Source organism: Scyliorhinus canicula, chromosome 7 (genome assembly GCF_902713615.1).
Source record: "Scyliorhinus canicula chromosome 7, sScyCan1.1, whole genome shotgun sequence".
NCBI classification, from domain to species: Eukaryota; Metazoa; Chordata; class Chondrichthyes; order Carcharhiniformes; family Scyliorhinidae; genus Scyliorhinus; species Scyliorhinus canicula.
The window spans coordinates 24872723-24886063 of record NC_052152.1 but is presented as its reverse complement, the minus strand read 5'-3'; the positions used below and the strand labels follow the sequence as shown (position 1 = coordinate 24886063).

Genomic DNA, 13341 nt, shown 5'->3' with positions numbered 1-13341 from the left:
AGGAAGGGGGTGAGTTATGAGCTAGAACGGTACAGGATAAAGCCAGCAAAGTTTTAGATTCAGCTGACGTTAACAAATGGGGGACTGGTCATAGTAACAATGGAATAGACGAATATGGAGGTGGCAGAAACATTGTTGACCATTTCAGCAGCAGATGGATTATGGTAGGTGTAGAAGCGAAAGGTGTTATGAAGGTTGCAGTAGACACTATTTGTAGTGGTGGCATTATGTGGCTGGAAACTAGCTTGACTTGGCCACTAAGGTTGGAATTGTTTATAGTGGCTGAAGGATTGGCAAGTGTACTCGGTTGATGATTGGAGACAGACAATGTTGATGGTTTTATTCTAGCTTTTATTGAGCTGGAGAAAATGGAATTCATCGATGACTGGATGTCAGGAGTAATCCAACAGCACAGAGCCACTGAAGGGTTGAAAGAGGTGGTGGGGAAGTAGAGCTGGGTGCCTTCAGTGAACATGCCGTAGCTGGTCTTGTGGCTGTAAATAATGTTGATGTGGAGATGCCGGCGTTGGACTGGGGTGAGCAGAGTAAGAAGTCTTCCAACACCAGGTTAAGGTCCTACAGGTTTGTTTCAAACACTAGCTTTCGGAGCACTGCTCCCTTCTCAGGCGCATACTTCTTCATTCACCTGAGGAAGGAGCAGTGCTCCGAAAGCTAGTGTTTGAAACAAACCTGTTGGACTTTAACCTGGTGTTGTAAGACTTGCTGTAAATAATGTTGCCACGGGTCACCTTTTGTAGATGAATGGAACTGAAAATAGATTCCCGGTCATAGAGATACCATTGGTAGAGATCCTCCTGACTACAATTGAATTGATGAGTGCATGATCCACTGTAGGACCATGACTAATATTTCGTCACCCTGTTTATTTTTAGAGCGCATGACAGAAACTCTTCGTGTGGGAATGTCATCAGTTGTTACGGCCCAAATGTTTCTGACCTTCAGAGTGTTGCTGATGAGAATTTCTCCCCAACATCTGACTTCTCTCTGGCCTATCATGGTGACTGAGCTGGTAAGAGAAAGTTAGTCCAATAACTTGGCTTGAATAACTGCTGTATCACATTGGTGGTTATATTCCCATGTGTGAGATATATTTAGTGACGGTTAACTGATGGAATGTCAATGTATTTCTTTCTTGCATCTAAATTTGTGGCTGATTCTAAAAGAAGCAGTGAGTGTCGATGTGTAATGCAAAACGATTCCATTTCCTTACAAAAGCAAAATGCTGTGGCTGCTGTAAATCTGACATAAAATCAAAATAATGGTGGAAGTACGTGGCAGAGCAGGCAGCATTTGTAAGAGAGAAACAGCGTTAACGTCTCGGGGTCGGATGACCTCTTTGGAATAGCAGTCTGTCTGATGAGTATTTCCTGCATTTTTGTTTTAATTACATTTCCCTACTATAGTAATACATTTTAGGGTAATTTACAGTCTTAAGTAAAATTACAGAGGAAAACCCTCGATAATCTATAAGAATACAGCTTGCTTAAAAATATATTACAGTAAGAAGTCTTACAACACCAGGTTAAAAGTCCAACAGGTTGTTTCAAATCACTAGCTTTCGGAGTACTGCTCCTTCCTCATTCACCCTCATGAGGAAGGAGCAGTGCTCCGAAAGCTAGTGATTTGAAACAAACCTGTTGGACTTTAACCTGGTGTTATAAGATTTCTTACTGTCCTCACCCCAGTCCAACGTCAGCATCTCCACATTAAAAATATATTGATAACGTTGATAATCCCTCTACTTTTTCTTGTGAAATTGATTATTATTTGTATGCTGCCCAATTATTTCAACCTATTTACGCTACCTTAATTGGGAAAACAGGAATTCAACAACGTTGCTATTTATTAAGGATAAAGACATTTGTTAACACTGAAATAGCATATAATGTTCTGCTTTTGTACCATTGGCTCAATTCCACATGTAAAAACTGATCTCGTTCAACAATGAGCATCATTAAAATCTTTTATATTTGGTGAATTAGACTTTAATTTTCATTCTGGCCAGTGTAAGCCAATCTTGGGTGTGCACTACATGACTATGTGAAGGTGTGCTCGATATCCAGCTGATGCAATGATACGTTTTTTTAAAAGACTGCCAAGTGCCTATTACAAATATATTCCACCCTTTTCAGTATTTCCCAGCCATGGCAAGAAAGATGGCTAATTTTCATCTCCAGCCATACTTTCAATGCTGCTCTGTCTTTTAGAGAATGGCAGCAGCAATGTAATGTTCATGTTGTCTCCTGTTTTCTTTTCAATGTTTATCTCTTGTTTTTGTAGCTGACCTCAGGAGTTTTTGATCATAACCTAACTTGTATATTAAAAAAATCCAATTTCTGTCAGTTTTTTTCCCCCCTCAAAAGTAAAGCTGTTGCGGGTGGCATGGCAGCACAGTGGTTAGCACTGTTGCTTCACAGCGCCAGTGTCCCAGGTTCGATTCCCAGCTTGGATCACTGTCTGTGCAGAGTCTGTATGTTCTCCCTGTGCCTGCATGCGTTTTCTCCGGGTGCTCCCGTTTCCTCCCACAATCCAAAGATGTGCAGGTTCGGTGGATTGGCCTTGCTAAATTGCCCCTAATATCCAAAATGGTTCAGTGGGGGTTACTGGGTTACGGGGATAGGGTGAAGGTGTGGGCTTAAGTAGGGTGCTTTTTCCAAGGGCTCGATGGGCCGAATGGCCGCCTCCTGCACTGTAAATCTATGCTACTGTTGAAAATGGCACAACAGAAATGTAGCTACAGCAGATATCCCAGTTTCCAAGTCAGCTTTGTTCCCCATGCAACACATACCCCTCCTTGAATTTGATTAGGTTTGCTTGATTCAAGCCAACTGGAATAAGATATCCTCTAAAATCTTTCAATGAGCTTGTGTCATTTTGTAATGGTATGCAATTTGTAAGTTCGTTAAAACCCTAATGGAAGAGATGTTCAGAGATTCTTGTTGTGGTTAAATTATCCTTTATAAACAATAAAAATTAATGTACTGTTTCAATGCTAATAATATACCGATACTTTGCTTCCTAATGTCAAATTTAGGTTCATGTGTTCATGCAGCTGGAAGAGGATTTACTTGAAATTGTTTCGAAGTAAGTTTCTTGTTTTGAAATCACACTCCAGGACAACCTGTTTCGGTTGTGTTTATAAAGGTAACCAGCAAACCTGATTGAGGTTTGCCTAATTTGACTTTTTAAACTCCGAGCTGCAATACTGATTTCCCAGTGAGTAAATGCTCGGCCCTGTTTAGGCTGTACAAATCAGAAAAATTCAAGATTAATTCTTCTTTTCTGTGCTCTAGCTTGTCTCGGGTGCAGATCATTTATCCAATAAACCACGATGGGAGATCTTCTAATTTAGTCTCTTTGGCACAAATATAAATTGTGTGTGCCTTGATTCTATCAGTGCGATTATCCAGTGACTAGCTGATTCATACAGACAAGCAAGGTCCATGCAGGTTTAATTGTGGTCTTCATTGGAGTTCATTGATCTCACTTATAGCTCCATAGAATTCCTACACCGTGGAAGGAGGCCATTTGGTCCCTCGAGTCTGCATCGACCCTCTGAAAGAGTGCCCTACCCCGGCCCGCTCTCCTGCTCTATCCCCATAATCCCACCTAACCTGTGCGTCCTTGAACATGAGGGGCAATTTAGCATGGCTAATCCACATAACCTACAGATTTTTGGATTATGGGTGGAAACCCACAGACATGGGGAGAAAGTACAAACTCCATGCAGACCCAAGGCTGATTTGAACCCAAGTCCCTGACACTGCTGCCCAAAATCAAAGTGGAGAATGTGAGCATCGAACCCTCTACCTCACACATGCGAAGCAAGCACTCTACCACTTGAGCTAACTCGTCACCTGGGGATAGGGTTAGAGGTTCTAGCACATGGGGGGTGAGAAAATCAGTCAAGGTTCCTCTTGCTTGCCATCCAGCAGCCCGACTACAATGTTTAAAAATATTTGTGTTAAACTAATGTTGAAATTCAAGCTCCATAAAGGTTGAGAAGAGCTAAGGATCAGATACTCGCATTCCTAGAAAAGAATGTAATCGAGCACAGCACTGACAAGTCTGAAACCCAGACGAGATGGCGATGAGCATATTTAGAGCTTGGATGGAACAAGGGATCAAAGTCCAGTTGAGGTGTACTGGGATGGTATTAATGGAATAGAATAAGATGCAGAATGTGTCAGTGAAAAGGCTGGAAGTGGACTATAATTGACACATTTTTGTTGTGTACCTTGTCCAGGTGTATTAGAGATGGTAAAAGAGATCATCCAGAAATGGGAGCAGTGTTCGCAAGCAGGACAGACTTAATTCTATAAAATGAGCGTTCTTGACGTTAGACAAAATTGCACTTCCTTTAGCGAGCTTAAACCCTGGAGAATACACGGGAGCTTCATTTGAAGTTCAGGAGATGGTGAGGACAAGAATAGGTTCCATCTTTACACTGACTAAAATTGGAGCCGTTAAAGGCAAGAATTATAGCTATTTATCAAAATTACAAGATGCATGAAGAAACTAAAGCCTCTCAATTAAAAGTAATATATTCATGGCATTTATTTGAAGGATTTTATTTGAAAGATTACACTATTAAAGTCCCCTTGGAGACTTAACTTTAAAAAAAAATGTTTTCCAATGAGCAACTCAAAGGGTCTTGTGACAATTTTATGGTTTAAATTTTTTTATTGGAACAAACCCTAAATTCCATCTGAGGTTGACTTTGGTGACCCCTTGGTTCTTAAACCCCCAAACTGGCAAAAGTTGTGTTAGCTTGTTTCTGAACTGAAAACTAACTCGGACAGGCAAGCATCCAATGTGGCTTCTCTGCTTTGCACACCCAGCAATATCTCTGAGTGAGACCGAATCTGTAGGTCTGAAAGCAACACGAAGCGGTGTCTTCTGCATTGTGTCAAGGTGTTAAAACTGACATCTGACTTTCAATAAGGCTTACCTTGGCATGCTGTTCCCATGGCAACCAGATCACGTGGGTTTGTTGCCAGGCAGAATTAGTATGAAATCGCTGGTGTATCATAAAGAACAATACTGCACAGGAACAAGCCCTTCTACCTTCCAAGCCTGTATCGGTCATGATACCACCCTTGGCCAAAACCCTCAGCACCTCCTAGTGCCATATCCCTCTATACCTATCCTATCCATGTATTTGTTGAGATGCCTTTTGAACACAGTTGATGCTTCCACAACCTCCCCTGGCAACGCATTCCAGGCATTCACCACCCGCTGCGTAAAAAAACCTGCCTCGCACATCTCCCCTAAACTTTGCCCCACGGACCTTAAACCTGTGCCCCATATTGACTGAAACCTCCACTCTGGGAAGGAGTGCCTGCCAATCCACTCTATCCATGCCCCCTCATAATTTTGTGGACCTCTATCAGGTCACCCCTCAACCTATTGTTCTAATGAAAACAGTTGAAGTCTATTCAGCCTCTCTGAATAGCTAACACCCTCCAGACCAGGCAACATAAGCAAAATAAGCAAAGAGAAACAGCCAACTGAAACAAGTGAAGAGGTCTACTTCTACAGGTGGAACTGCTGTCGACCAATGCTCATTTAAAGCGAACTTGAAATAGTCTCCAGCACTTCCATTCATAATGGTGAAAACTGATGCGACCAACTCACACACTCCAAATTAAAGCTTATGATCGAAATCGGTGGCTGGATATCGGGAGTTTGTGTAAAAGCATTTAAGACAAAGGAAGCCTGGAAGAAGAGGTGGAAAACCTGGAGATGGATTCCTTATCAAAACAGCGAAGAAGAAGCTTTGTTTGACAGCATAGTTGGAAAACCTGGAGCGTGATTCTTAATGAAAACAGCTGGTTGAAAGCATTGCTTGAGAGAAGATTTTAAAGCTTGATTTGAGAGTGGAGTTTGGAAGCACTCATGACGACTATCTGGGGATTGTGAAGAAATCCATGGAAGATCGGTCGAGTGGAATTGGTCATTGTTGCTATATTTATCTGGTTATAAATATAGCAGTCAATATGGTCGCCTTCCTTAATCCTAATTATGTTTGCTCTAGAGACGCCAGGTATCTTTCGATACCGCCACAAGGTTCAAACCTGAATACTGATCAAAGAGCAAATACACCAGTTAGTTAGTTCAAAGTCAATACTATTTATTTACACAGTAATATCTACTCGTGCACAAAATACTACAAACTAAACTATCTCTAACGCTAACGCCTATACTTCGGGTGCCCACTCATTCAGAGGAACAATGGCCGTTGGTCGGATCTGAGGTTATTGGGTTCGAAGCTGTTCTCCTGTAACTCTAAGGTCGTCCGTCTGATAGCGAGCGTTGACCTTGGACTTACTTGCTTCTGGTGCAGCTGGTGGACGGGTCTCCCCGCTTCGAGAGCCGAGTCCAAGAGAGCGATTCTCTCTCGTGGTCTTCTTATACCCGAAGGGCCTTCGTGCGCTTTTGGGCGGGCCTTGAACTTGGCCCCAATTAATTGGGCCGCATCTTGATCACTCATATTGATCTTGACCAATAAAGGGGTGGGTGCCCTGATGGCTGGGCGTGTCCTAGGTGGCCGTTGGCCTTGCTTTGTTTACGCTTTCGGTTTGGGGAACTGGCCGGGATGTCTGGAGCTAGATCAGTTGCTTGACTGTCTTTCCTTTGTTCCCGGAGATGGGCCATCAATATGTTAATTGACCTACAGTTTCAGTCTTGTCTGGGAATTGCCTTCTCCAATATGCATACAGGCTCTGTGCCTGCTTGCTTTCTTAACATTGTCCATATTTCCCTACAATCATTGCGATCATCCATTTTGTATTCTGGAAGTGGCCATCCCAGATGGCTACACCATTTGCTTTCAGAGTGGGGTGTTATCTTTGAAAACTCTATACATATCTGAACCCAAGGGGAAAGTAAAATAATATTGTATTATAATCAAACTTTTCATGTGTGTTTTCTTGTTGAAAAACTAATTGGCAATCCTGTGACTCTGTTCCTCCCCGTTTTGTTTAAAAAAGGGAAAGTTATGATCTTTTGAACCATGGTTCAATTCTGGAATCTCTCCATCCAGTAGTAACACGAACTGAGATTGTAACACAGCACTGGGAGTTGGCAGCACAGGGCGGCACGGTAGCACAGTGGTTAGCACTGCTGCTTCACAGCTCCAGGGTCCCAGGTTCAATTCCGGCCTCGGGTGACTGTCTGTGTGGAGTTTGCACTTTCTCCCTGTGTCTGCGTGGATTTCCTCCCACAGTCCAAAGATGTGCATGTTAGGTGGATTGGCCATGATAAATTGCTCCTTAGTGTCCAAAAGGTTCGGTGGGGTTACCGGGATAGGTGTGGGCTTAAGTAGGGTGCTCTTTCCAAGGACTGGTGCAGACCTGATGGGCGAATTACCACCTTCTGCACTGTAAATTCTATGACTCTTCTCTCTCTCTCTCTCTCCCTCAATCACCCCCCCCCCCGCCCCCAACCACCACCATCGCTAAATGGGGTATGCTATCACAATTTTGATGCGTTTTTACTTTGATAGCTGATTGTGATTGTGGATTCCAGTATTAGATACTATACGGTACACCCCCTGTACTACATATGGAGTCACCTGACCTGGGGATTGAATGTCAGATCGCACATGTTAAAGACCGTTGGGATAGGCTTCAGATGCATTGCAGATAGAACATATGTGGGTTCAAGTTAGGAAAATATATTCTCAATAACGTTAGTTCAACAACAATGGTTCAGGTTGGCGTGCATTGTAAAAACAAGTCCTCTTTCATATCTGTCTTGAGTTTTCTTTTCTTTTGCCAGTTTGTATCATTGTTCACTTGTAGGCCAGTTGTGGTTTAACTTGGAAAAGGTGCTCCGATGGAGTACTGGACCTAGCAGGAGTGAAAGTGAAGTTTCTGCCCCGGCTGAAATAACATCTGCTACTTCAACCGTAGCAGGGTCAGAAGAATGAAAGCTGCAGTTGGGCTCAGGAAACATGGTAAACATATCTCAAAAGGCCATGTTTGCTGTCAAGTAAGGAAGTCCTGGTATAGCCTCAACCTTATGTGATTTGTTGCAGCATAATCAGAGGTTGCAGGTTCCCAGTGGTGAGGAGACCGATGCAGTCAAAAGTATGGATTGAAATGCAAGAAGATTTAGAATAGTAACTGAGGCAGTTAGTGAGTCAGTTCCTTTCAAGGTTTGCTGATCAGCTGATTCTATTTTAAAATAGCAAAAACTCCACATGAGGTGCCAGCCTAATCAAAAGGGGATGTTGAACTTGACAAAAAATGCTGGTGTCATGAGAATGGTGATGTCCGGGTCAGCCTCATAGTGGAGTGCTGACCAGCACTCTGGCAAGATTATGCACTTGCACAATGGCCACTTTGGCGCGGTGCATGTTGGTCTTCAACCCTTAACTTTGCAAGGAGCCAGCACACCTCCCAAAGAGTAAAGGAAGAAAATTCCATGCAATGCAGGGGGAAATTGCTTTCGTGTTTAAATTCAGGAATATGACTGCACTCTGCATTCAGTGATAATGCAACTGACTTCTGTTTTTCAGCAAAGCAGGTCAAAGACCTACGGTTAACAATGGAAATGGATCACTGTTGTTAGACATGGAGCAGAATGATCTCGACATGTTTTTATCTGCTTGTAAATTTTTGGATACAGCACTCTGTTTTCCCCATGAAGCGATGCCATTGTTCCAAATGTAAGTCTACAGAGTGGGATGTATGAATTCTCAACCCCCACCGTGGGACTATCAAAAAGGCTGCAAAGTTTATTTTGTTTATGTGCACCATTCCCTTAATATTCCAGAGATTGCTTAACGTGCATTTGACCGGTATGCCTAGAATAGAACCATAGAAATATCACCGCACGGAAGGAGGCCATGCGGCCCATCTTGTCTATGCCAGCCCAAGAGCCCCCAGGTGCCCTTTCTAATCCCACTTTCCTGCACCCAGTCCATAGCCCTGAAGCTTACAGCACTTAAGGTGCAGAACCAGGTATTTTTTTTCTGTACTTGGTACTGGAGTATTCTATTGTAGTTGGAGGGGGAAGTCCTGGTGGTGAACCTTTTGTTCGGAGCCCAATCTAGAAATGTAATTTGTAAGTTGATAAAGGACAGTTATCTCCATCTCTGTTTCACCAGGCTGAGAAACATTCTCCAATGTTGAGTGGAGCCATGAATCCTTTTGTAGACTATTTTCTGGACTCCTGTCCATGGATGCCTGCATTCCCCTGGTACCTCATCCAATTGGCCACTTTGCATGTTTGAGCCTTGGCAGTGAAAACTAACAGGCTATTCAACTGCAAGCATCATCACAGACAAGCTGACCTTTCTCTAGGGCTTAACACCAATGTTCATTCTTGGTGATATTGCCATTCTAGTGACTTCGTTGTTCTCCATCAATGACCAGTGAACACTTACTGCTGAAGCTGGTGTTACTGCTGAAGCTGGTGTTACTGCTGAGTTCACTGCCTTAATGATCTCTTCAGAGCAGTCTAAAATCTGACCTCTAACCACCTGTCCTCACTCGAGGGTTTTATGGACTGCTCCTATTCCTTTTACATTTGTGTTTGCTTCTCTTTACCACATTTTCTACCTGTTTTTGCATTTTGGATCTCAATTTCTGAGGAAATAATAGCTCTCAGAAAATTGAAGAGAAAACCACTCCTCCCTCTCCCCCTCCCAGGATGGTTGCAATAAAATTCCTAATTTCATGCAATAGTTCTATTTTCACACTTGACTGTTTTCTGTGTGGACCCAATCCCTTTTCACTGGATCGATTCCTTTTCACGGCAAGTTGTATCAATTTTGCCAAAGTAGATTCTAAAAATCTTGCTGAATTTTGTTTTAGGTACAGGTGGGCTTTTGTTCCCGAGGTGGATGCTGAAGATTGCAACCCACAACTGGATGTTGTGGATGCGTTCCAGGCATATAAACCATATGCTGTACGGATTCTGGATATTCTGGATCAAAAAAATGGGGTAAATGTTCTTCCTCTTCCTGTAACTCCTGCCGCTGACCGAAAGTGTAGCAAAAAAAAGTCAAGCCCGTGCATTCAACACTCTGGCCACTGCCATATATGCGCAACTGTTGCTGATGCAGAGGCAGAATTAATTATTACTATGTGAAATCTGGTTTTCCGAAGCTGCCTATTTATATCACCATCAAATTGTTTTAAATGCTGTGATTGGCAATTAATTTATTATAAAAGCTCTGCAATGTTATCAAGGCTAAATAAAAACGGTTGCATCTATAGAGGGATCGGACCCACTGCACAATACCAGTTAACTTGCCATAGTCCATAATAAAGCAGACCATGAAAATAAACAACAAATGAATTCATTCTTTTCCCAAACCTGTTGAGGCTTTGTGAAGGGAGCCCTTTGCCGCCCAGGTAGCTCAGTTGGATGTTAATCGGACTCTTAATCCCAGGAACATTGTTTTGAATCCTACATGAGTTAAACATTTCTTCATGGGCAGCATGGTGGTGCAGTGGTTGGCACTGCTGCCTCACGGTGCAAGGTCCCAGGTTCGATCCCGGCTCTGGGTCACTGTCCGTGTGGAGTTTGCACATTCTCCCCGTGTTTGCGTGGATTTTGCACCCACAACCCAAAGATGTGCAGGCTAGGTGGATTGGCCATGCTAAATTTCCCCTTAATTGGAAAAAATGAATTGGGTACTCCAAATTTATTTCAAAAAAGAAAAAAAAAATTTCTTCAATTTTTTTTTTCCGTTTAAAAACCTTTCTAAACTAATTTTTACCAAATACATTCTCCACAGTCTGAGTTCATTGGAAGTTGGGAATTTTATTTACTGAAATTTCCTGATTATATTTCTTTAGCGTTTATTAAATCGTCACAGCAGACCTTCCAGAGAGAACAGTTGATAAATGATGATGAAATGGGCAGAGCTTGCAGTCGGTTAGGGTCTGCACAGTACTGATAGTCTGTGTCAAGCCAACTTTGTTTTCACGCAGTAGTTGACACTGACACCACAGACTGGCATTGTGCATGTGCAGCAAGTGCTCCCTGTAGTGGTGTGGCACAAATAAACACACCCCTTTCCCCTCAAAGCTGGGTCAACATCGTGACTTTTTTTGGGAGGCAAAAGCTTCAATTGCTTTTGATTAATTGGATGTAGTCATGTAAAAGTCTTGATCTTTCTTTGAGCTTCCATCATTTGTGCAGTCTGTCTCAGTCATATCGGATTGCCTGTTCTAAATTTAAAGTAACGCAAGGAAAGCTATTAATTATTACACCTCAGTGACTAAAAGGAATTGGAGGCTTTTCCAAATAATTCACCTTGGTTAGAGTTTTGGCTGAACATTTCAGAATTTGTTTGAAAGGGTTAGATCTTGCAACCTCGAGTCATTTTGAACCAGCTTTTGTGTCATTTTCCCAGGGAAGCGCATGTTTTCACCAATGTGCTCACTGCTGTTGGTGTCTTCATTTAATTTCTTTGTAGGTTTTGTCCAGCTACCTTTCCCTTTTTGTTCCTGCAGCTTGCTCAATTTAGTTGTTGGTGCATGTTCAATTGTGAAAGCTATCCAGGGGGCAACCAGTATGTTTGTCTGGAATTAGTGAGCAATGCTATTATAAATGGCCATGAAACTTTGTTTTCAATCAGTGATCATAATCCGTACTCTGCAAATTTTATATGTCTGCAAATACAGAAAGTATGTCTCCCGGGCAGTGTTGGTATATCCACAGCGTGCTGTCTTATGGCAGGACTCCCAATTTCTGCCTGAAAGTTCACCAGAGCCGGTTGCATCAGCCAAGTTTATTGGTGGAGGCGGGGTGCTTTTTCACAAAGAAGGGAATGAGTCCAGATCAGTTATATAGGCACCTCACTACTGGCATCCACGGGCTTGCGTTGCTTGGAAATTGTCTGCCTGTTTACTCTTCTGTTCAGAAGATGATGTGTAATTGTGACCAAAGGAATATTTTCTCATTTTAATGCAGGAAATTTACTGCCCAGAAGAAATCTCACCCAGCGATGTGTATGAATTTCCTCTCTTGACCCGACAATCCATGTCCAGCATCCATACAATTGCACACTTCTTCAGAATACTGAGCTGCATCTTCAAAACTCAACCAAATGGATCCCCTGGAGAACTAAATGCACGTGGTCTTAATGACCCAACCCCTCTAATTGAACCGGCCACGGATGGTGATGCTGTTTTACGAAGAATAGAAGAAAATATTGCACGTGACTTTTTGGAAATGGTGATAGAACATTGAATGCCATAGAATATTCTTGATTATGGCAGTAAAACTATCGTTGCCGACTGACTGAACTAAGTTGTTATGCAAGCTACGTACGAGAAGCTTTGTCCTTCTGGTGTCTTAAGTCTTGTAGGAGCTGAGTCCCGACGCAATGAAGCATTTTTGAAACGTGAAATTTAGGAACTCCATTGTTTTTGCACTGTCGTTTTGAGTGGTTTGATTGTGGTGAAGGGCAGTATTAATTTCTGATGGCTTGGAATAAACTGCCGATGGTTCACCTACTGGGGCCAATCCAATCCTTTAATTATCCTGCATCGACTGGAACAAGTCTACTTTCTGTGCTGTTAAATACCACAAGTGAAATCCAGGGGCTGAGTGAGCACATCTCATCCAGGCCGACAGCAACATTAGAGCTAACTTGTATTGTCTCTCTCCTGTTATGGGTCTTCTATTGGAAAAATGGGCTACCTGTAATGGAAAGTATTGGTATTAGTTTATCTAATACTATTAGCTGATGTAGCTTTTTCAGATATTGACTTCTGTGTATGTGTGTATATAAATATAAACATAGTGTATAAATATCTATTTTCAGATGGTGCACTCCCTTTGTATCTAAATGACTCTAAAACTGCTTTAAAAAAATTACGCCTAACAGAAAAAAAGCCCCACGATTTATCCCAATGAGAATGTAAACTTAGTGTGGAGAAGGGAATGCTCTTATTGCTTTAACTGGATTGGTCTTTATGTTTACAGTCTTATTTTCAATCTGCAAACTTAATACTGTGAATGTATATGCAAGTATAGAAACCTGGTCACTAAAATAAAATCCAGTACCTCAATACAGGATTACGGTATGAATGCTTTTTCTACTGCAGAGTTGTGGATACCCGGCGATAATCATATTGCATTTATGGATTTAATTACTATCGTTGCCATGCATACTTTAATGCTTTCACAGTATCCACACACATCCCTGTCCGTGTTGGGTTAATCTGTTCATTTATAAAAGGTTAATTATTACAATCTGCATGAAAACTGGAAGTTTGAATTTCTTTTTAAAAGTTAATAGCTGAAAGAATGACGACAAGATTTCACTTTTTGTGACATTTACTGTAACAAAAG

The 13341-nt window shown here is 42.0% G+C and overlaps 1 protein-coding gene across 10 annotated transcripts in view; it reads left to right on the top strand.

The window, feature by feature from the left end:
• dop1b (DOP1 leucine zipper like protein B) overlaps positions 1 to 13065 on the top strand; it is a 160059-nt gene extending 146994 nt beyond the window's left edge. For all 10 annotated transcript variants that reach the window (XM_038801573.1, XM_038801580.1, XM_038801581.1 and 7 more), the window contains 5 exons: positions 894 to 1030; positions 3056 to 3105; positions 8546 to 8695; positions 9846 to 9975; positions 11956 to 13065. In XM_038801573.1, the coding sequence (XP_038657501.1) occupies positions 894 to 1030; positions 3056 to 3105; positions 8546 to 8695; positions 9846 to 9975; positions 11956 to 12234 (746 nt within the window). In that variant the 3' untranslated portion in view covers positions 12235 to 13065. The remainder of the gene's footprint in view (positions 1 to 893; positions 1031 to 3055; positions 3106 to 8545; positions 8696 to 9845; positions 9976 to 11955) is intronic.
• The last annotated feature ends 276 nt before the right edge of the window (positions 13066 to 13341 follow it).